The sequence below is a fragment of the Rattus norvegicus genome, chromosome 11, assembly GCF_021556685.1.
Source record: "Rattus norvegicus strain SHRSP/BbbUtx chromosome 11, alternate assembly SHRSP_T2T, whole genome shotgun sequence".
Classification (NCBI taxonomy): domain Eukaryota; kingdom Metazoa; phylum Chordata; class Mammalia; order Rodentia; family Muridae; genus Rattus; species Rattus norvegicus.
This window is the reverse complement of record NC_141544.1, coordinates 70495400-70519253: the sequence shown is the minus strand read 5'-3', so window position 1 is coordinate 70519253 and position 23854 is coordinate 70495400. Positions and strand designations below refer to the sequence as shown.

At 41.6% G+C, this 23854-nt stretch overlaps 1 protein-coding gene across 8 annotated transcripts in view; it reads left to right on the top strand.

The window, feature by feature from the left end:
* The window catches only part of Ccdc191 (coiled-coil domain containing 191), a 70586-nt gene that overhangs the window by 37854 nt on the left and 8878 nt on the right, over positions 1 to 23854 (top strand). For 3 of the 8 annotated variants that reach the window (XM_087575834.1, XM_087575836.1, NM_001427765.1), the window contains 5 exons: positions 4412 to 4661; positions 8590 to 9050; positions 9746 to 9837; positions 12191 to 12273; positions 13088 to 13189. In XM_087575834.1, the coding sequence (XP_087431960.1) occupies positions 4412 to 4661; positions 8590 to 9050; positions 9746 to 9837; positions 12191 to 12273; positions 13088 to 13189 (988 nt within the window). Of the gene's footprint in view, positions 1 to 4411; positions 4662 to 8589; positions 9051 to 9724; positions 9838 to 12190; positions 12274 to 13087; positions 13190 to 23854 lie in introns of all 8 variants that reach the window. The other 5 variants (XM_087575833.1, XM_087575835.1, XM_087575832.1 and 2 more) reach the window with 2 other exon arrangements.

Below are 23854 nucleotides of genomic sequence, written 5' to 3'. Positions count from 1 at the left end.
CCTAGTGCATTATTGAATGCATTAGTGTGCTCTTTCCCATTCCTGCTGAACCTGCTCGTCCCAAATGCAGCTGCTCCCGTCACTGCTGTTTTTACATTCTGCATCAGATTTCTGTACTTAGTCAGGTCCCTGGCATGTGGATATGTATCCCCTCCCATTCCCTCTTGAAAAATTCAAGACCCAGGACCCACATGGTGGAAGGAGAAAAGTTTTCCTCTGATCTCCATATGCCGATTGTGTAAGCCCTACCTGAAACAATGGAAACATTAGAACACGGCTTAGATGTTCAGAAGACTCGCCATAAGATAGCATTATTATGGATTTCATTCTGTATTTTTACAGTTTGTTTTATATAGGTAACCAAAAGAATTAAAAAAAAAAAAAAACATTTGAAGATCAGGCAGTGCAGAGTTCTCAGACCCATTTCTAAGGGTGAGTCTGAAGCGTAGAGACTGTCAGCCACGTACCGACTAGCCCAGATCTGCTGGGTGCTCTCCTGACTTTGAGGCCCCAGATTGCACAGCTCTCACTAAAAGCACCGGCAAAGGTGTTGATCCTGGGTAGTGTGATTCACATGGAATTCCTATTTAAGTCTTTGCTGTTCTGTGCTCTTAGATCCAGAGAGACAGCCTTTCTTTGCAGACAGTTATGTAATTATGATGATCAATTTATACGCTCTCGCTAGAAATGTTCTGATTTAGCTCACAAGCATATTGGGGCAGGCTCTTTTCCATGAGGCACTCTGTCCTTCTTTGTGGTTGTCTGGGAAGTATGTCTCAAGCCTTTTCTTCAGGTAAACTTACCTAAGTGATTGCCTCTCACTGAGATTTTATGAAATGGAGGTGATTTCACCCCTCTTCCAGAACTAGCGAGTTTTAGTGCGATCTTTTAAAAGGCATAGAAGTCGATTCATCAGGGATGCTGTCACTATGCCAACATGAAGTGCAGAGCAGCGGGCACCAAAGCAGCCTGTGTCTCGTTTCCTAGCGTGTGCCTTCGACCCTTCCTCCTTAGTCGGCAAATACAGAAAGCATGACTGCACTCAGGGCGCCTGTGTGGCCATCACAGAGTGGGCTTTCAGCACTCTGTGCCTTTCTGCTTATTTTCCTACCCTCCTAGTCTTGATATAGTCATAAAAGATTCCCTTTGTCCTCTGTAGTATCTAAAGAATTTTACAAGGTCCAAACCTCAGTGCTGCTCTGGGCTGTCTATGCTGTAAAAATTATGTTAGCACACCAGGAACATCTCACACGCATCCCTGAGATCGATATAAATTGGATGTCGTGTTAATCAGACTCAGCAACGTGCATCTTCTATCCTAAAATGTCTGAATTTTCCTCACTGGAGAAGACTTCAGGCTTTTTGCCTGTCTCCCTGCTTAGCTGTTACAGCTTAGCTCCTCCTCCTCCTCCTCTGCTACTTACTTACGGCCTCTTCTAAAATTGTATCAGACGCAGTCTCCTTACTTATTTCCACTCTAGATGCATGCGCACTCATTATCACTCACAGTGCACTTTTACTATAGAAAGTACCTGCCAGTCACGGAGTATATGTCAACCATCATCAAAGAATTATAGAGATCAATTAAATATAATGATATATGCTGTTGGAAGATGTCCCAGTCGCTTTCTCTGCCTCTGTGGCAGAGTATCATAGGCTGAATAATTTATGGACAGTAGAGGTTTATTTGGTCCACAGTTCTTGGGACTTAGAAATCCAGAGCATGGTTTTGTCATGACAAGGGCAAGGAAGCACACACTGGACAGACAGGAACTGGGGCCCTCGCCGTTCCCATTGGTAACCCACCTCCAAGCTAAGAGCATTAGTGTTGCTGGGGTCAGAGCCTTCATGACTTGATTAGCCTATTCTCAGGGAGTGGAGGGCTGGTGACACTGAGCCTCAGTGCCCAGCTCCCAGATTACCTTTTCAAGGCTCCAGTTCTTCATACTGTTAGAATAGGAGTTGAGACGACATTTTTAGAAGGTGTGTTGAAACCATGGCAGCTGAGTTGCTTGTGTCTCAAGGTTGTATTAGAACAGAAATCGCAAAGAAAAAAAAAAGAAGAAAAAAAGAAAAAAAAAAAAGAACAGAAATCGCAGTGCATTGCTGGTAGCAAGGATACATACAGTTTGGTGAAATTCTGTCTCACTTATATATATATTTTTGCTTCATTTAAGTTTACTCATAAAGTGCTATATTAAGTTACATTGTAACAGTTTTCACCGTAGTTAATCAGCAGAGATCAGAAGTCTTGTAAACATTAAAACAAACAAACAAACAAAAACAAAATAAAAATAAAACTATAGAAATAGTGCTAGAGAGATAGCTCATCAATTACAAGCACTTGGTTGATGGTCTTGCATCTCCAGATGCCCCTTGATTCAGTTTTGGGTACCTACAAGTGGGGGGTCGCAGTCTTTTGTAATTCCAGTTCCAGGGGCATCTGACGCCCTCTTCTGGTCTCTGTGGATACTATATACACGCGCATGGTCCACATACATATTTTTATGCAGGCAAAACAGTCATATACAAAACTAAATGAATCTCCTTTTTTAAAGTCTATAGAAAAAACGTTCTCCATACTCACTGACTTAAATGGTTATGATTTTTTGATAGGACCCTAGAGTGCATATATAATTTTAACAGAAAAGAACTTGGTTGTATTTACAAGCTAAAATTAAGAAGGCAAATAAGGGGCTGGGGAGATGGCTCAGTGGCTAAGAGCACTGACTGCTCTTCTTGAGGTCTTGAGTTCAATTCCCAGCAACCACATGGTGGCTCACAACCATCTGTAATGGGATCCAATACCCTCTTCTGGTGTGTCTGAATGACAGAGACAGTGTACTTATACATAAAGTAAATAAATAAATCTTTTTAAAAGAAGGCAAGTCAATAATACTTGATTTTAAGTCTCCAAATGGACACATGATTCCACATAATTAATCACATAATGCGTTCTAAGGTTATGGTGATAACCACCCCTTCCAATAGGAGGTAGATGTAAGAAACCTCTAGTCCTGTATTCTGTGTGTGTGTGTGTGTGTGTGTGTGTGTGTGTGTGTGTGTGCGCGTGCGCGCGTGCGCGCATGCATGCGTGTGTTTGTATGTATATACGTGTGTGGGTGCCTGCATATGTGATGTTCACATGTGTGCAGACAGAGGCCAGTGATTGCTGTCAAGTGTCTTAGGTTGCTTCTGTCTTACATATTGAGTCAAGGGATTTTGCTGAAGCCAGAGCCTTGCTGGTCTGGCTGGCCAGCTTGTTCTAAGGATTCCTCCTTTGCATTTCCTGTGTTTTGAGCTGACAGACAAGCTACCACGCCTACCTGGTTATTACATTGGTTCTGAACTCAGACCCTACAGGTGTGTGGCAAATGCTCTATCCACTGAGCCTTCTCCTCAGTCCCGAGGCTTGAATTCTTGACCAGCTTCTACCCTGATGTCTCCTGGGGAAGATTCCCATGGGGTATACAATACTGTCCACTCTAAGCCACTACCTAAAGACTATATATGGACTGACTGTGGACTCTGACCTCATAGGTAGCAATGAATATCCTAGTAAGAGCACCAGTGGAAGGGGAAGCCCTGGGTCCTGCTAAGACTGAACCCCCAGTGAACTAGATTGTTGGGGGAGGGCAGCAATGGGGGGAGGATGGGGAGGGGAACACCCATAAAGAAGGGGAGGGGGAGGGATTAGAGGGATGTTTGCCCGGAAACCGGGAAAGGGAATAATACTCGAAATGTATATAAGAAATACTCAAGTTAATAAAAAAAAAAAAAATACTGTCCACTCCTAACTCCACCAGCCAGGTTCACTCATTTATGAAGGTTCCAGGAGCCTAAAGGAGCTCTTTCTTGGGCGATGAATGAGCTCCATCAGACTGTAGCCTGGGCTGGGACCTTCACATGTGTCTGGTGCTTAGCTGATGTCTTCAACCCAACTCATTCATTCAGGTCAGGGCTTTGGTAAGTGAGCCCTCTTCAGTACTTCTCTCCCTCAGCAGGTCTTAACAACATCATCCTCAGAGTTTCACTTGGATTTTGATAAGTCTTAATTATTGGCATCATTGCGTAATGATATGGTTAGGTTACTGAGTTTTCTCTTAACTATCTGCCTTAGATTTCCACCCCTAATTCATTCTTCTTTTCAAAATAGTCACATGTATGCACAGTAAAATGAAATATGTTTTATTGGAAAGGTAGAACAGTGCAATCGTGTTTTCACCTTGAAGGTAATTCTTGGGTATCGATGCCTTTGATGAGAGTCTGCTCTGAGGAATGTGAAGTATTCAATTTAGTTTAATGTAACATGGAGCATTTCAGAGGCCTCTTTGACCTTATGTTTCATTTGTATTATCAACTAACAGTGTGCATGGCTTCTTTGTTTGAATGGAAGTGCTTTGTCTCCTAGAAAACAACAGCTGGCTACTGAGTTTAACCGGAAACAAGTTCTTCGATACTGCTTTGGTGGATGGCAGCGTTGGCATGGTTCAGAAGTTATAAAGAGGGAGCTGGCTTTGGCCAAGGAGCAAACTAGGAAGAAAATGGATGAACTGCTTAAGGCAGCCTCCCTCGGGAAACTCAATTCTAAGGGGTCATCAGGTATCGGTCTTCTCGCTGAGGCCCCGGCCGTGGTGGATCCAGCAGTGGGCAGTGGAGAGGTACACTGTTCCCTTTGTTTGGGTTTCATGTTCCCATGGACTTGCATCTGAACCTCACACTTTGAGAACATCTGAGGTTGGAGTGCTTCTCTCAGCTCCCCAGAGGTTAGGGCTGCACAGTGCAGAGGTCACCACCCACACTGTGATTATTTTCTCGACCTGATCTTTTCTTTCAATAGTTAGAGGTCAGCGTTGGGCTAGCTGGAAGTTGGTAAGGACATGGTACAGAAAGGGATACATGACAGCTAAGCGAAAGGCCTTTGGAAAGAGATGGGTGGCGCACTGCTGACAGACAACTCTTGAGCCCATGTGACCCTCACACATGTCCTTTTGGATAAGCTTGTGGCATAATGGATTTTTAAATTTTTTTTTTCTAAAAAAAAAGTTGTCCATTCTAATTGTGACAATTTCATAGAAGAAAATCACCAAGAACTGTTTTTAAAGCCAGCAGTGATGATATATACCTGTAATTGCAATTGTCAGCCTGGGCTTTTTAGTAAATTCAAGGCCAGTCTGGGCTATGTAATGAGACTGTGTCCCAGTAAACAACCAGCTCTATGTAACTCATCATCAGGAGTCAGCCACTAGTAACACGGACGTGTAGTTATCTAGTCTTTTCCCTTGAAGCATATATAAATTTGTTATTGTTAATGTTTATTTTTGCCTTAAATTTCCCCCGACCAAGTCACTGAAGACAGCTAGTCTGCCATTCTCAGGTAAAGGAAGGCTTTGCTTTGTTTCCCTTTGTTAGAGACAGGGTCTTGCCTAGTGCACAGTGTATTTTACACCAGCTTGCCTTGAACTCCTCATCCCCTTGTCTTACTTCCCACATGTGCTATTATGCAAGGCTGTTCTGCGGTGGCTTATTCGTTTGTTTTTAATAGGAATCTAACTATTTTGCTTTTCTATAAACACTTTTTGAATTTTCTAAATAAACCATGGACTTTTATGTTATTAAATATACTTTAGTCATATTTCATTAAAAGTATTTCTCAGGATTAGACCTCCTAATCAGAATTTCTGGGAATGGGCATTAGGGTAGGTGGACCTGATACCTACCCTGGTGACTATGGGCTCTAGTTCTCTGCTAGCATTTTGTCATGCCTACGTGACATCCTATAGTAGACCTAAGCTAGACGTTGGTTAGCATATGGATGGCTGAGGTTTACATTGCCTTCAGTCTGCACTATTTCAGTGTTTCACCAGACATCCCAGTGGTAGTTATGTCTTTGCATCATATACACATAATGCTTACTTAGGGTAAATATTTTAAGACAGAATATATGTTCTATTTTTATCTTATAGTTTCTTTATCATCTGCATTTTTATTGCTTGTGAGGTTAAACATTCCTGTATTGGCTATATACACTTACAGATATGGATATATGGACAGGCATAGGTCACTTGCCCCTTCATATTTTTAGGACTATTGATGCTTACATTATCATGTGTGCTACAGACTTTTATCCCCTTATCATTTGCCTTCTTGATTGGGTTCTGGAGTATGGTGCTGTCCGCGCTGTTCACTTTTTATGAGGTCACTCCTAACAGTTTTTCTTGCTTGTTGCACTTGTCTTGTTAGAAAGCCTTAGGAAAATCCTCTGCCTCCACCCTACTCACAGTGCTGTTAAGTACTTAACTCAGACACATAAAATTAAATTGGGCACCTGAGGGTCTCAGCCTTGCTTTATACCCTGATTACTGCAAGCAAGCAGACTGGCTTTCACTGAAGTGTGGTCTCTCAGCCAAGGAGGAGCCCAAGAATGCTTATTGGGGCTTATGTAACATTTGGGGCCCTTCCCCAGGCATTTTACCTACCTTTATATCAGCTAGATAATTTTGTCTCAATGAGACCCAGAAAAGATTTATATCTTAAGAAATAGCTGAATAGAACCTTTTTTTTTCTTTCCAAGTTCTACTGCTGTTACCTTTAAATGAAAAAAGTCAGCAAAAATATCTTTCCTTTGCATAACAAAAAATTACTGTATAATATACATACATACTTATATATGTTTAGATTTCAGAAACATAGATTTCTAAGTATCTGAAAAAAAGTTTTATCAAGCAAATAATTTTATGGGAAAAAAACCACCAAAGGATTAAAATAGACCTTGTGGCTCAGAAAATAAAGTCCATCTTTTCTGGGATGCACAGTGAAACACGAGCAACTGAAAATACAGAATCCGCAGTTAGATGCTCAGTAATTACACAGTCAGGAACTCAAGTGCCAGGATGAACATACTATACCTTGAAACGTTTTGGAATTATCAGTTTCCTAATAGGTGATTTCCTCTGATTAGAGCGGGCTGTGCTGACCTTTTCCAGCAAGTACAAACCATGCCATTAAGCTTCTGTTTCATTTTCCTGTTTTTACCTTCAGAAGTTACCATGATCCAGAAGAAATCTCTCTGCTGTTCTCAAGGCTTTTACATAGTCTTGCTGGGTTAATAGTGTGTCATTACCACAAGGTTTAAAAGAGCCTAAAACATCTACCCTGCTTGATGCTAAATTACATAAGCAGGTGTTCTCATGAATAAATGTCCACCGACATTCTTTTAAAAAGGTTATTTTTAAAAGTCTTTAACATGTCAGTGTTTCCATCTATTCATCTCTCCAGCCAGGTCTTAGAGAGCCTTTCCATCACCATGAAATGTATTTTTGAATACCTAAAGCTGGCAAGCTGTTAGTGCTGAAAGCTTCTAATGCTGGGGTTTTCCTGTTTGTACCATAGCACATGGTACAATTGGTAGCTGCTCAGGTCTGAGCTCATGACTCAAACATTCTAGAGGAGACATATTAACTTGACATGAATTTTGGCCTAAATAATTTTGCTGGCTAGGAATGACTTTTTTCCTTCTCCTCCAGATAATTTGTGATTAAGTATGAATCCTGTCTATAAATGAAGTTTACATCTTTGAAAGGTATTCTGTTGTATGCTAATACAAGCTGTTTCATAAAATTGTTCCTAGGTAGTACAGATATTGGCCCAGTCCCGTCTTTCCAAATGCTTCCCCAGAACAGATACTTAGGGAAGAGCTAGAACCTAGTCTCTAAATCAGACTTGGATGCTGAAGTAAACTCACATCTGTATTTTACTTCAGGATGAATTTAGTAGAGGCAGAACAGGCCTTCAAGTAACAGAGTTTTTGCATCTTAAGAAATAGCTGAAAGAAACCTTTTTTCCTTATTAAGTTCTTACTGTTGTTACATTTAAGTGGAAAAAGTCAGCAAAACATATTTTCCTCTCCAAAACAAAAAAATATTACTGTATAATATACATACATATACACACACATGTTTAGACTTTTAAAGCTTCCAAGTACATAAACTGAAGAAGGAAGTTTTCAAACATCTTTGAGGAAAATTTTTCAGATTTTCACAAAATTTAGTCAATTTTTACATTAAAAAATTATATAAGAAATGAAATTGCTTAATTACAAAATAAACTATAGAAGTCCATAAGAAAAGGCCAGGCATGGCGGCACATGCCTATACAATCCCAGCACTTTGGGTAAGGGGAAGCAGGAAGATCATTAGTTCCAGGCCAGTCTGAGCTATATGAAATGCTGTCTCAAAACCAAAGGAAGGATGCCTTGGCCATGACAATAGCTGTCAGAGTTCTGACCTCTCTTTCCCACTTACTCTCCCCCCCCCCCCCCCAGAGCTGGGGACCGAACCCAGGGCCTTGCGCTTCCTAGGCAAGCGCTCTACCACTGAGCTAAATCCCCAACCCCTCCCACTTACTCTTGATGGTAAGCCCAACTGTACATTCTAAGTGGCTCACTGTGCCAAGGCTGATAGCGTCCTGGAGAGCAGGGCAGCTCTAAGGTATAGCATACCTGTGCCATTGAACAAAACAATACCAATGAGACCAAGGCAGGATCTCATCTCATCAGTATTTGAGTTGGAATATCATCTTTTCCCCTAGGTCACTATCATGTCCCCTTTGTGGGAAAAGCCACCTGTGGAGAACAGTGGGTGTACACTCAGCCATTCCCCAGAAAGAACAACCAAGGGGAATTTCCAGGGTACTCTCCCAGATGTCTCTCAGAACACTCCTGGCACAAAGCAGGCCAAGACTGCAGCAGGTGAGACCTCGGAACAGCCTGGTAGCCGTGAAGATCCTGGGACCACTACGCAGGAAGCAGACGCGGTTTGTGTGGGGCATTTCCGCTGTCACCATGTCTACCAGCAACAGCTGATTGAGAAGCAGAAGAAGAAACTTGAGGAACAGCAGAAAACCATTCAGAAGCTGAAGGCAAACCAGTGGTTGGCTGAGGCCCGGCAGGCATCTGAACGTACCACAGCGGCTACAGGAGGACACAGCTGCAGTCAATCAAATCTCAGAGGAGCAGGGGACCTGCAGGGAACCTGCCAGAGACTTCTGAAGTATGTCAGCAGGGTCAGAATACTCTGAATGTGTTTGGAGGGTTTTCCTTTAAGAAAGAGGGCTGCTGAATAGCTTTGCTTGGCTTCCTGTATGCTCACAAAGCCAAGAACCTCATGTATGCTGACTGTCCCATGCTAGGTGTACATAGACATTTAAAGCAAATGGCTGTCTAGATGGATCCCATTGTACAGTGAGCCTTGAGTAGTTGTGAGAGAAACTCTAGAATTATCTAGGAAAAGAGAAAAATACATGTTCTAAGTTTTTGAGTTTCTGATTATGTTTAATGCTGAGAAACCAGGTCAGACAACATGGTCCCCAGGGACCAGCCCTAGGGCTGGCTAATTGACTCACTTGAACTTTTAGTTGTTCACAGTAAAACTATCTCTTCAGACTCGGAATAGGAGTCTAAATTTCCCAAAAGTCACTTAAGATGGTTCCAAATGTGCTTGAGACGTCTTCGGTATGTGGGATGACAGGTTGTTTAGGAAAAGAATTGATGAGGGTAGGGGCCGTCCTTATACAGACTTTAGTCTGGGTATAATAACTTCTTAACTGGAAGTTACAGTGAACTTTGTATCGTGTTTTGAGTTTCTCAGCTATAAAGGAAGCAAATTCTTAAAGAAGCAAATTGTTGATCACAACTGTCTTTCCTGTCTTTTTCTTCTTATTTCAGCTCCTCTGTTCCATCTCTTAGGTGTAAAGATAGTAGAGCTGATTCTAGAAAGCCTCTTTCTCCATCCAAAAGGACCCTGAAGCAGCCAACAGCACCCCATCCCTTACTGAAAGGCAAGACTGCCCCGATGGTTTTTATGATGGTTGCCTTTTCTAGTGAAGTAGTATATGTCTGTGACTGGGTGCTTACAGCTCTTAGGCTTTGACACTTGGTAGAACCTGGTGAGAATCCAAGGTTTGTAGACATGGGAGGAATGGGATGCACCAGGGAGCCTCCACCACTCTCTTTCCTTCCCCTTCTGTAACACACACACACACACACACACACACACACACACACACACACACACACGAGAGAGAGAGAGAGAGAGAGAGAGAGAGAGAGAGAGAGAGAGAGAGAGAGAAGAGAAGAGAAGAGAAGGGAGAGAGAATGAATTATGAAAGGCCCATTATTTTTCCTCTAATTTGAGATTTGCATTATGGGAGGAAAGGAGGAATTACACAAATGAGAACCCTGAGTAGCAGCTAAGGCTGAATAAACATTGATAAAGTTCATCTACCATTATACTTCATCAATGCCAAAATACTGATGACTTCATAGCAAGTCCAGTCACGTTATTCTGTCACTTATGACACATGATGTTTTAACAATAGCATTTCGGTAATGAGATATATAAACCAGATAGTCTAATTTGATAGTATTTTAGATGCATACGGAACTCTTTATATGTGAAAACTAATGCTTTAAGACCAGAGGTGTTCCTCAGGACCCGCCTGGTAATTTTGCTAATTGAGTTTATCACACAGATGTTCTTGTGTGCATGTGTATGTGTGTGTATGTATATACACATGGTGGTGAGTGCTTCACAATTACAAGATTTCTGTAAATCTGAGGTTTTTGCTTCCCGAGCAAGAAGTAATGACATCTGAAGGACACTGTGCTTCTAGTCAGTTCCTGTCAATGAAGAGATTGCTTGGCTCTACACCAGCCATCTGGCAGGGCAGTCGTTGATGCTGTCCTTGCCCACCACTAAGGCTCATCAGGAAGTGTCCAGTTCATTGTGATACGTTTTTGAAATTATTGTTTGATCAATGACTTAACTATTTTAGAATCCAGTCTATTTCTTAAGTAGACTTTAATGATTCAATCTAGAAATGATGGGGAGAGATGGATTGCCGAGACTCTGCCTCTCCGGCCCTTCACTTTAATCCTCTAGTCTATTTCTACCTCCTTAAGGACAGTCTCACTCTGCCATCTGTGCGACCACCACTAATCCTCTGAGGCAAAGCAGACAGCTAATATCTGTAAGAAATAGCTTGGTGAGGTTTCTGTTTATTAATTCTTAAAACTTGGACTTAAATTCTCTTCTCTGTAACATGGCCCAAGGAACTGAAAGTAACAGTGAGCTGGCTTTGTGAGCAGAACGCGATGCTTCCAATGCCCATGCCCCTTCCTGGGCCAGCCCTGACTGAGTAGTCATATTATCAGACCATCTTGCACATTTGTTTCTTTTGGATCGATATTTAATAAACTGTCAAGAACAGGAGTCTGACACTCAAAATCATTCTGATGCCAGTTCTCCAAATGCCTGGTTCACTTCCATTTCCTGCCCATCTGGGTGTCTGGGTCTTAAAACTACATTGAAATGTATTCACCATGACCCGAACTTTAGCTTTCTTGTTTTGTCAGGAATATAGACACATGGACAATGACTTCAGAAAAGGGGGTAGCCTCACATAAGTGAAGTTTAAGGGATTTTTCTACTCTTCAAGTGCTTGTTAGCCGTAGTTACATTGTGTGTGTGCGTGCGCATGTGTGTGTGTATCTGTGTGTGTGTCTGTGTATCTGTGTGTGTGTCTGTGTGTGTGTCTGTATGTGTGTGTGTGTCTGTGTATCTGTGTGTGTATCTGTGTGTATCTGTGTGTGTATCTGCATGTGTGTGTATGTGTCTGTATGTGTGTGTGTCTGTGTGTCTGTGTATCTGTGTGTCTGTGTATCTGTGTCTGTGTATCTGTGTGTGTATCTGTGTATGTGTATCTGTGTGTATGTGTCTATATGTGTGTATCTATGTGTATGTGTCTGTATGTGTGTATCTATGTGTGTGTGTCCGTGTGTGTGTGTGTGTGTGTGTGTGTGTGTGTGTGTTCATCAGCAATGTATTAAAATTCTGGCTTCTGGGTTTCATATACTAAAAGTCCACCATCCAGGAGCATTGTCTTATTTAAACCAATAGAAATATGTTCTAAAGAAATATAAACAGAAATGAAATAAGCATATATATTGTTCATCATTGCTGATGTTAGATCTTTAACCTGTTTGTTGAGTTAAATAAACTCCAGATGCCAGAAGGTTCAACTTACAAGAAGACTCTAATGGTAACTCTAAATGTGACTATTATATGTAGACATTTATTTTACAGAGTGCTTCATTTTTTTTTTATATTGGGACTATGTTACTATTTTTTAGCCATGGAAGAGAGAGCAATTCAACGAGCTGAACGTAGGCAGATCTTGGCAGAAAGGAAGAAAAAACAAGAAGAAGACAAATTGGTAATAAATTCAGAATGCAAACTGAGGCAAGAAAAGCACTTTGTTCAGATTTCAAAACCTGGAACCTTGTGTGTCCATGCTTCCTGAGATGGTAGAGTTACAGAAACTTCAGAAAGGCCGTGGCCTACCCCTCTGAATTAAAATAAGAAATTCTTACTCAGCATCATTAGCAGAGCAAAAGGGAAATGTTTCAAACGTGAATGCCAGCTACTAGATTGGAAAGTTCACAGGTGACCACAATTAGTATGCAGTATATCAATACATTGTATATTGATTGTATGTTGATCCAATGACTTTGCAAAGGACAGTAGTTCTTATCTTCCAACATTTGACCTAGACTGTCAGAAGGAAATTTTGCATCTATAAGAGAAAAATAATAATTCTGTTTGGGATGGGCTGAGTTTCCTCACACCAGACTTCCTATTTCATCAGTGAAAGTAAGAACTGAAAAGTCTTTTTTTTTTTTTTTTTTGGTTCTTTTTTTCGGAGCTGGGGACCGAACCCAGGCCTTGCGCTTCCTAGGTAAGCGCTCTACCACTGAGCTAAATCCCCAGCCCCAAAAATAGTCATTTTTATCATGAAAGTAGAGTGGCTGTATTCATGGACAGGAGAAGGTCCTGGGCAGGAGAAGGTTCTTTCAGAGAGACCCCTAAGTTACAGGGCATGCTGGTTGAGTCTTTCCCTCCTGTCACAAAATGCATACATAATCCAGGAGGAGGACAGGCATTTGGTAGATACTTTACTGACTCAGGACCAAAGATCTCCTTTCCTACTCAGAGGGAGGTTGAGTTTTCTGTCTTCTGATTTCATTCAGGCACAGTTAAAGTCCCAAGAGGAAGAACGCCAAAAGAAGGATGCAGAAGAAAAGGAAGCCCAGCTGGAGAGAAAACGAGAGGAAAAGAGGCTGAAGAAGATGGTTAGTAGAGTCCTTGCCACTCGCCCCTTTGTTGAGGCCCATGGCTAATGATCTCTCTCCTCATGATTGTATACCTAGGGCATCGGATGCGCTCAGTAAAGGTGGTGAATGGGTGGATAGAATGATGGACAGTTAGAAGAAAACACATTTCAGAGAAGCTGGGGAAGAAGTTATTAAATGCTAGTCAAGAAGATAGGTCGTTACATTTGGAGAAAATACAGTAGTATTCACTATTGGGTGCTTCACAGAACTAAAGGAATCAAGAAGTCATGTGAGGCAAAGTACACTTAGGTTTTGGAGACAGTAGAAGCATTTTCATCCTTTGCTAAATCAACATACAAAATCTCTAAAAGCAGCTGTTTCTTTCCTTAAAAACTGGTGAGAGATTCTAAAACACATTTCTCCAACATGTGTTAGATTCCATGTCGTCCTAGTAGTTCCTGAAATAGTAAGTTGTTTTGAGAAAGTGTAAATTCAGTAGTCAAATGGTTTTAGAAAATGCTGTTTAAGATAAACAAAGTTCCTTAATTAGGTGACTTCCCAAAACTTTTGACATCTTCCCAGACATTATGAGTCTCCAGAAAAGAGACACAACATACTTTGGTGTGTGTGTGTGTGTGTGTGTGTGTGTGTGTGTGTGTGTGTGTCTACATTTTTTTAAAATAAAGCATGGTATAACATATGGAACAATTTGAGGTCATACTACTGTAAATCAACAAAATAATTTCAAAAAAATGTACACTATAACAAACTGTCTCTCATATCTGTTCACTGTAAAATAAATGAGAAATACCAAGAAGATAGCACATATCTCTGAGCTCAACACTAAGAATTACCTAACTCCTAGAGTAGCACCTTAGTGTCTACTTTGGGCCTTTTCCCCTGTCAGCTTCCCTCTCTATTAAGAGATAGATCATTGTCTCTACCTGTAGGTATAGATATTTTCTTTTTCATTTTAGACTCTACCACGAGTAGAGTATCTTCAGAATTCTCCAGGGCTGCCTAGTTTATATATGCAATGGTGTTCTTTATAAATCTTTGTTGTGGGTTTATACAGATTTACAGAAAACTTGTAAGGATCGTATTGTATTGCATATCTTCCTCAGTAAACGCTCTCCAGTATCGTCGTGAAACACTCATTGTAAGTCAGCATGAACACATTGCTGCACACATTGTTTTCCCATGAATATTCAAGATCTACTTGGAGACACCACATCCTGAAGCGGTCCTGAACCTTTAGTGCCCTCTGGATCTGGACTGTGACAGCTTCTGTCTTTCTCTTTTGTTATGAATTGTCTGAATATTTCAAAATTTCCCTCCTTTCGTGGTTGGTGTTTCTCCAACAATTTGCCTGTGTTAGTGGTAGTTTGTGGTGATGCTCGCTCCGTCATCCTAAGCCTACGGCAGCAGTGTGCATGAGACCCAGATGAGGCACATCTCCTGATGTGTGCTTGATGAGAGCTGTCACTGTAGTCCCTAGTTTTCCCTTTTCACACTTTATCCCCTGAAAGTGAGTTATTAAGTCCAGTGTTCTCTCTTTCAAGGCCAGAGGAAGATGCAGTGCAGCCCCATGCCCTCTGTAAAGGTAGCTCTACAGTGACTACTAAAATTCTCTACATAAAGTTGGTCACTCCCTCCATTTATTCAGTCATCCTTTCTATAACTATGGACTCGTGCATATTCATTTATTTATACTTTGGATGATAAAAAAAAACACTTATTAACTTCATTGTTTAAATGGTGGTTTTGACTGGCTTAGAGGCTCTTTGAGACTGGCTCCTGGTTCCCTTGGGTGTGCCCCTGTACTTACTGAACACCTTGCTTTCTGGAGTTTTTCATCTCATAGTCTCACTGCCAAGCCCTATAATCAGACACTTTTTTTAAGATTCCTTCATTCTACATGGTATCTGGAAAAGTAAGTCTAGGCAATGAGTGCTAAGTCACTACTGGGATAGTCCTGATTCTAGAACATTGGTAGACAGAGATAGATAATACACATATATCATGCCATGCACACACATCTGATTATTACCACGCCCTCATATACAATTAAAGTGAACTCACACTGATGTCTCCAGCTCTGTTCTTGGACCAGAGAGTTTATTTCGTATCCACATCCCATCTTGTTTGCTTGTGGATGTTCTGACAGTTTGAACTTTAGCTCCATCAATTCAGTGTATATGACTTGTTAATAATGAGTTCAAGGCTAGTTTGGGCTTTGTCTCAAAATCTGTTTCAGAACTTTTAGTTCACCTGGGCACCCTTAAGCTGTTAGCTGTGATATTCCTGTGGTTCATCATATGTAGTCACCCTTGAGCATTCCTTATATATGCAATTCACTGAGAATTTTTATTATGAAAGGATATTGAATTTGTTTCATGTTTTAATCTATTGAGATAATCATAGAATTATTATTATTATCCTAAAGTGGTGTATTGCATTTACTGATGTGTAATAGATTGAACTTAGCCTTGTGTAGAGACTGTCCTTACATTCCTGGAGCAGTTTCACCTGGCTGTGGTAGATGATATTTTTAATGTAGTCTTGAACTTGTCTTGCTACTGTTCTGTGGAGGGTTTAGAAAGTGATATTCCTCAGGAATATTGGCCTGTGTTTTCTGTTCTTGTGTCATCTTTGTTTCGCGTTGGTGTCAGACGAAGGCTGCCTTCTGGAAGAAAGTTGGTCATGGCGTTTACCAGCACAGAGAGCACACCAGAGGTATCCAATCTGGAGCCTGTCACTTACCAAAGTTCTTGTTATTTTTCTGCTCCTAACATTAAAATGACACTGACATAATTGAATTAAATTATGCTGTCTCCTATTGGTTGTCCTTGTCCTCCATGTCTGTCTCTTCCTGTCTTCTCTGATTTTAGTAAGCATCTGATCTCATTTGCTTTCCTTTTAAGAATACTTTTAGTGTTTTCTAGTGCCTAATAATCTCCATCCATCTTCAAATCGTAGGATCTCCATGTCACTGAGAGCTTTGCATCCTCACATCCCACTTCCTCCTCCCGTTTTCTCTTGTCATGTGTGCCCTACTTTGCTTGCATTATGCTATAAATACTAGGTGTCCTGCTGAAGTTACTGACTTTCACAGCTGCTGCTGTAGTAGTAATAATAGGGGTGTTGGATTTTGCCTTCATTTCTAGTGTTCCTTGTACAGATCTAATTCTTAATCTATGTCATATATTATTCTTCCAGAAGAACTTGAACCATGCTGCTCCTGCTGGCAGATTCCCTCAGCTTATAACCTGCTTTATTCCTCTCAGACAGCCTCAGTCCCACATGCCCTTACAGGACCTTTTCTTTGGTACAGGTCCATGAGGAGGGAGAGAGTAGAAAGCTCTGGAATATTTTACAAGGACACTTATCCTATCAGGTTAGGCACTTGTCGCTTCTTACATAGATCCATTTATTAACAGAGTCAGGGTTTCAGCATAAGGACCTTAGTCTGTAACAGTTGGAGAGTTTCTTCCCTTTCCCTTCTTAAAGAAGACTATGTCTCATTTTAACTCTCTTAAATATACAATTTATCTAGATATGGTTGGTCTGTTCCATTGTTTGCCTTTCTTAATAGTTTTAAGCTTCTTGAATATACAGCTTTGTGTCTTATCACAAAATTTAAACATGTTTTCCTCACTGTTCAGGTATTTTAGCTGACGCTTCTTTTCACTCCTTCACAGTTCCCGGTCATGCCAGTGTGGATTGTCAGATGTGCCAGCTTTGGCTCTCTTGCTCCTCTGCAGTTTCTAGGACTTCAAGTTGCCTGCTTCTTTCTTCAGCTCTTTCACCTACTAATACATGCACTGAAGACCTTCCTGTCTGTTCCCATGGTTTTCATGTCTAGCACTTTCCTTTTGAACTTTGGTTTTCATGTGTACTGCAGTCACCTGATACTCAATGATGTCCATCTTTTCTCCACTTTTCCTTCAATTCTCTAATATTGTCCTACATTATCTAAAATTCTAATAGCTTCGGCATTTTTGTCATGTTTGTCTTATTCTGATGATTATTTTATCTTTTTAGCCTTTATTCTTACCTTTTGACTTATCAATTGTGTGTTATTGTTGAAAGCCAGTCATTTGCTTAGAGCAATAGAAATTTAACCATGTAGGGTTTTAGTGTGGAGATTTGTGTTAATCTAGGCAGGAATCGGGCTTTGTTTGATGTTTATTGTTGCTATGGTTACAATCATTGGCTTTTATTGTTGCTATGGACACTAGAGACTTCACTTTTTCAGTGCTCTGGGCTTTGGGTCTTCACCTTGTGCTGCTCCCCAGAGTCCATGTCCTTTACATTCCCTCCTGTTCCATAACGCAGTGTTTATAAGCAGGTGCTATGGTTGGTGTGAGGGGAAACGTCCTCTACTCTGATTAAATTTCAGTCTTGGGCGTGCCCAGCTCTGCCTCTGGAGTTTCTGTTCCTGCTATGCAGTTGAAGTATTGCTGCACCTCACTTCCCCCCTTTCTCTGTGACTGCGAGCCCTTTCCTACAGCAGTTGGTTGGTGGGGAGAGAGCACATCTGGCAGACTTCTCAAAGTTCCCTTGCTATGCAGTGTGGGCCCCCTCTATTCCCAGGTGGTACAGCAGAGAAACTTCATTCTTGGGAGGAAGAATGCTGGGGCAGTTAGAGCTGTTGTTCCTCTCCCCTTGACAGACAATCAGGAAACTTGCTTAGTCTCCCTGTCATCTTTGTGAAAGCATATTGGGGTTCCTAGAAGAGAAACCTACAGAAGAGTGGAACCACCTTCATGAGCCTGATCTCCTCACATGATGCACTGGTACCAGCAAGCACACACACCAAGCACTTCACCAGCATCCTCCCTTAGCAGCTCAGTGTCTGTACTCTCTGCCGTCTCAGGTAAGCTAATCTCCTGTGCCTCCCTGACAGTGCCTGTCTTTCCAGTTTGGAAGATGATTACATGTCTCAGACATTCACAAAAAGGCATTCGTTCTGATCTCAGGTCTGGCTCGTTTCTTGTTAGAAGCAAAATGCTTGAACAAACCAAAAATGATTTTAAAACACTTACTGGCCAGGAGAACGTTTTCTCTTACTATACCAATTCACAAACCTTTCCTTTTTAAAAATGCCAGCCCACAGGAACAGACAAAAAGCCTTTGCACGGAGACCAGTTTCCATTTTGCCTGTAACCTTCTAACTTCGAGAGCAGTGCATTTGCTGCCTGGCAATGATTGAGCCTTCCTTGAGAGTGATTGCATCTCTAAATGTACCTGTCAGTTGTCTCCTTCTCCTCCTGTGCAAACATGCTGTGCACAGCGTGCTTGCCCACTCTGCTTGTCACGTGGTCTTCATGCTGTTGAGGCACGCATCACATTCTGCACGAGCAGTTCCTGCCTTCCCTGTAGACTTCATATCGAGAACCCAGACACAACCTCCAAGGCCACGGTGACATTATTCCTATGGACAACAAAACTCAATGGCAATCCACAGTCAGTGCCTGCTAGGACTTTCTCTGTCAGTTTCACGTGGCTGGATGTCTTTAAGGGAAATCTGGTTTAACTTCTAGTTGGCAGGTTTTTGCTCACTGAGTTTATCAGCAGACTATTTAGTAGAGGTACCATATTTTCTAGGAAGATGAATAAAACCACTATTGTTAAAACAGATTATCTCAGGGACAATGGCATGTATTTATCTGAATACAAAATATAAACCCAGTCATGCTTGAGAAGGACATGTGTCTTGCTTTGGTTTCCTATTGCATGGGAAGGACATGTGTCTTGCTTTGGTTTCCTATTGCATGGGAAGGACATGTGTCTTGCTTTGGTTTCCTATTGCATGGGAAGGACATGTGTCTTGCTTTGGTTTCCTATTGCATGGGAAGGACATGTGTCTTGCTTTGGTTTCCTATTGCATGGGAAGGACATGTGTCTTGCTTTGGTTTTCTATTGCTGCGATGAACAGCATGACCAAAAGCAGCCTGGAGAGGAGGTTATTTGACTGTGTGTCACAGACTTTTATTAGGGAAGTCAAGGCAAGAACTAAAGCAGAGACAAGGGAGGCCTGTTGTCTACTGGCTTGCTCCTCATGGCTCACTCCCCCTGCTTTCTTATAGAACCCAGGACTACCTGCCCTGGGGTGGCACTGTCCACAAGGAGCTGGGCCCTCCCTCCCACATCTAATCAAGACAATGCCCCACTGACTTGCCTACAGACAATCTGATGGAGGCTTCTTCCCAGATAACTATAGCTAGTGTCAAGTTGACAAAAGGCTGATCAAGACAACGTGAAATATAACGTTATAGGACAAAGGAAGTCTTCAGGGAAAGACCACGATAAAGCAGCCCTCCATATTCAGAAGAAAGTGTACAGGGTAGGGGGCTGGCTACAGATTCATGTCCCTGTGACCCTGACAGAAAAGCACACCAAATGTGGCAAATAAGAGGACCATTGACAGGTCTCATTGACCTAAAAACAAAAACCTTCCCATGAAGTCCCATTTTTCCTCTGGATGTGTTTCCTACCACCCACTGCTACTCTGTAGCATATACATATGCTTGGGGAGAGGTTGGGGGTTTTAGATGACCTGGAACCCACTTTGTAGATCAGGTTGGCCTTGAACTTCCAGAGATCCGTCCGCCTCTACTTCCCATGTGCTGGGATTTAAGGTGGGCACCACTATACCCAGCTTATAAATATACTTTTAGCTACTGCGAAATTGAAATCTGTTATTGAAAAGGGTAATTTTTATCACAGAAAATGACATCTCTCTGTTTAGTAAACATATTAGCTTAGAGGGTAAACACCTGTGAAATATCTACTTATGTGCCAGTCTCTGCTCTGGGTGTTTGAACAGTGATATAGACAGATAGCATCCCTGTCTTGAGAATCCATCTATGTTAGTTTGCAAAAAGAGTCATTCAACATCTAAAGTAGTCAGGGAGAATACTGTGGGAAGCAAGGTGTGAAAACCTTTCTGAACACTTAGTTCAAACGTCGTTACAGGACACATACATAACTGTCACATAGCCTGTTAAACACACACAGCTGTATAGAGAAAATTGTCTATCAAGGCTGGAATATGGAATCTAGAAGTTCCAAATATGCCAATGTTTTGGGGATCTGGAATGACTAGAATCAACCCTGTGACCTGCCTAGGACGCGTGAATATTTTCTCAGAGGAGAGGATCTGGGAGAACCAGGAGAACTTATAGTGTGATGTGCCTGCACTCAGGTCTGAAGCAGACAGTGACTCTTTCATTTGGAAACGGGCACTGCTCATGATCTCAACAAGGTGCCCTCTGTGGTGGCTCAGGAAAGGGGCCACTTTCCAGCGGGTTGAGACTGGGTGAGGAGTAGAGGGACGCAGGGTCCAAAGGATTAAAGACATTTTTTTGCTTTTGGTTTTATTTGCTTTTATTTAATTGGCATTTATTATCATGTTCCCATTTTGACTTCCATGATCCAGCAGTAACAGAGAAATTAGTGTTAAAATAGAGTTGAGTGCCATATACTTCCCTTAACATACTTTTAAACCCTAATCTTTCTTTCGAGACATAGTGGCTGACACAGATAAACATTAGATGAAATACTGGTTTTATATATCATTTGTAATAATGCAAAATATAATTAAATCAGAAGGGAAAGCCATATTTAATATCAATTTTTTTTAATTTTTAAATTTTTTTTATTTTTAAAAAAATTAAATTTTCCTCTCTCCCTCCCTCCCTCCCTCCCTCCCTCCTTCCCTCCCTCCCTCCCTCCCTCCCTCCCTCCTTCCCTCACTTCCTTCCCTCTTCCATGGACGCCTTGCTGGCCAGTTGCTGTGCTCAGTTCGCTGCCGGATGACTTATTTTTGTTAAGTCTCTTTTGAGAGTTACACAAATCTTCACCACTACCACCTTTTTTTTCCTTCAGTGAAAATCAAATGCTACATACAATAAAGAGCTGGCAAACACTCTGCCCTTCCCCCTTCCCTCTTTAACGTTTTCCAATTAGCAGCTGCCATGTGACCCTAGGGCTGAGCTAGCCCCTCCTTCAAATATCCAGCTTTTTTTTGTTTGTTTGTTTCAACCTTTGAACCTCACTAATATAAATCTAAATTCTGTTTGCACTAAATGAAGACAGCACCTTTTTGCTTTATTGTTCTCTTTATATAGTCTTGATGCTGTTTTCTTAATGAATTAAAATAATTCAGTATTTTAATATAGATTTAGAATTCTTTTTTTCTCCTACAAAAAAAAAACATATTTTCAGGAACAGGTGAAAGTATAATTTGAGATTTTTATAACTGTTTTGTGGGTGAGTTAACTCTGAAAATATACAGTGTGATCTCAGGATTTTGTTTTTAAGAAAGGAAAAGGCATATTAGCAGTAAAAAATCTTTTTTTTTTTTCTCTTCTTTTTTTTTTTTTCCCTTTCCCGGTTTCCGGACAAACATCCCCCTCCCCCCTCCACTTCCTTATGGGTGTTCCCCTCCCAACCCTCCCCCCATTGCCGCCCTCCCCCCCATAGTCTAGTTCACTGTGGGTTCAGTCTTAGCAGGACCCAGGGCTTCCCCTTCCACTGGTGCTCTTACTAGGATATTCATTGCTACCTATGGGGTCAGAGTCCAGGGTCAGTCCATGTATAGTATTTAGGTAGTGGCTTAGTCCCTGGAAGCTCTGATTGCTTGGCATTGTTGTACATATGGGGTCTCGAGCCCCTTCAAGCTCTTCCAGTTCTTTCTCTGATTCCTTCAACGGGGGTCCTATTCTCAGTTCAGTGGTTTGCTGCTGGCATTCGCCTCTGTATTTGCTGTATTCTGGCTGTGTCTCTCAGGAGCGATCTACATCCGGCTCCTGTCAGTCTGCACTTCTTTGCTTCATCCATCTTGTCTAATTGGGTGGCTATATATGTATGGGCCACATGTGGGACAGGCTCTGAATGGGTGTTCCTTCAGTCTCTGTTTTAATCTTTGCCTCTCCCTTCCCTGACAAGGGTATTCTTTTTCCTCATTTAAAGAAGGAGTGAAGCATTCATATTTTGATCATCCGTCTTGAGTTTCGTTTGTTCTAGGGATCTAGGGTAATTCAAGCATTTGGGCTAATAGCCACTTATCAATGAGTGCATACCATGTATGTCTTTCTATGATTGGGTTAGCTCACTCAGGATGATATTTTCCAGTTCCAACCATTTGCCTATGAATTTCATAAACTCGTTGTTTTTGATAGCTGAGTAATATTCCATTGTGTAGATGTACCACATTTTCTGTATCCATTCCTCTGTTGAAGGGCATCTGGGTTCTTTCCAGTTTCTGGCTATTATAAATAAGGCTGCAATGAACATAGTGGAGCACGTGTCTCTTTTATATGTTGAGGCATCTTTTGGGTATATGCCCAAGAGAGGTATAGCTGGATCCTCAGGCAGTTCAAAGTCCAATTTTCTGAGGAACCTCCAGACTGATTTCCAGAATGGTTGTACCAGTCTGCAATCCCACCAACAATGGAGGAGTGTTCCTCTTTCTCCACATCCTCGCCAGCATCTGCTGTCACCTGAGTTTTTGATCTTAGCCATTCTCACTGGTGTGAGGTGAAATCTCAGGGTTGTTTTGATTTGCATTTCCCTTATGACTAAAGATGTTGAACATTTCTTTAGGTGTTTCTCAGCCATTCGGCATTCCTCAGCTGTGAATTCTTTGTTTAGCTCTGAACCCCATTTTTTAATAGGGTTATTTGTTTCCCTGCGGTACCTGAAGGAACTATGTGCTCTTTGAAACCTCTGTGTAAATCCCCAGTGTAAATGCTTTTTCAAAACAGAGTCACACCATGTCAACACGTCATGTCAACAGCTGCCACTCACTTCCTGTACAAGGAAGTGGGAAATAAGTCAATTGTGAATATGGGCAGGCAGGCTCTTTAGAGTGAGTCCAGGGCTTCTCCTGCAGGCTGCCTCTGAGGAAGGGACAATGTGCTGCATGTGGAAAGAACCCGGTTCTGTCTCCACACTTTTTCTTTACCCTCCTTTTACTACTCAGGAAGAAATGCCTATCTATGGTTTTCCTGTCTGCCATCCCATTCAAGAACGCTCTCAAGTGTCTGAAGTAAAGATTATAAAGGTTATTTTGATACAAGTCCCTAAAGAATGTAGACATTTCATTTTCAGAAACTGTACAAAGATAGGTAATTGCATTGGAAGATGAGAACACTCTCCCTTTCCTGTTAGAAATAGTCTCACACCCACCCACCCCCGTGTGTGTGTGTGTGTGTGTGTGTGTGTGTGTGTGTGTATCTCTCAGAAGGCTGAGACACACAAAGTAACTTGCAGAATCAACCATTTCACCACTGCCCTTTTCATGACATGAAATTAGAGACTGCAGAAGGAGCTTGAATGTTGTTATATTTCTGCCCCGTGGGTGACCACCACTGTGAAGGCAGACTTCATCTGCTTTCAAGGCTGGGTCGTGCTGTACTCACTACACTCAGTAGACTTTTCTCTCCCACCTTTATTACAGATTGCTTTTATTAAAAGACAGAACTAGATAATGGTATCTGTAAGGTAGACTGTTAAGTTCCTATCATCTTTTCTTGGCCACACCACTCAGGAGTGCATGTCTTTCTTCTGTGAGAAGCACAAGGTGCCTTCTTTCTCAGGGAACCACCAGGGGCAGTTAATCTTGCTGCTCAGGACAGAAGACTGCTCTGTGGTGATAAATACCTTCAGCTTACC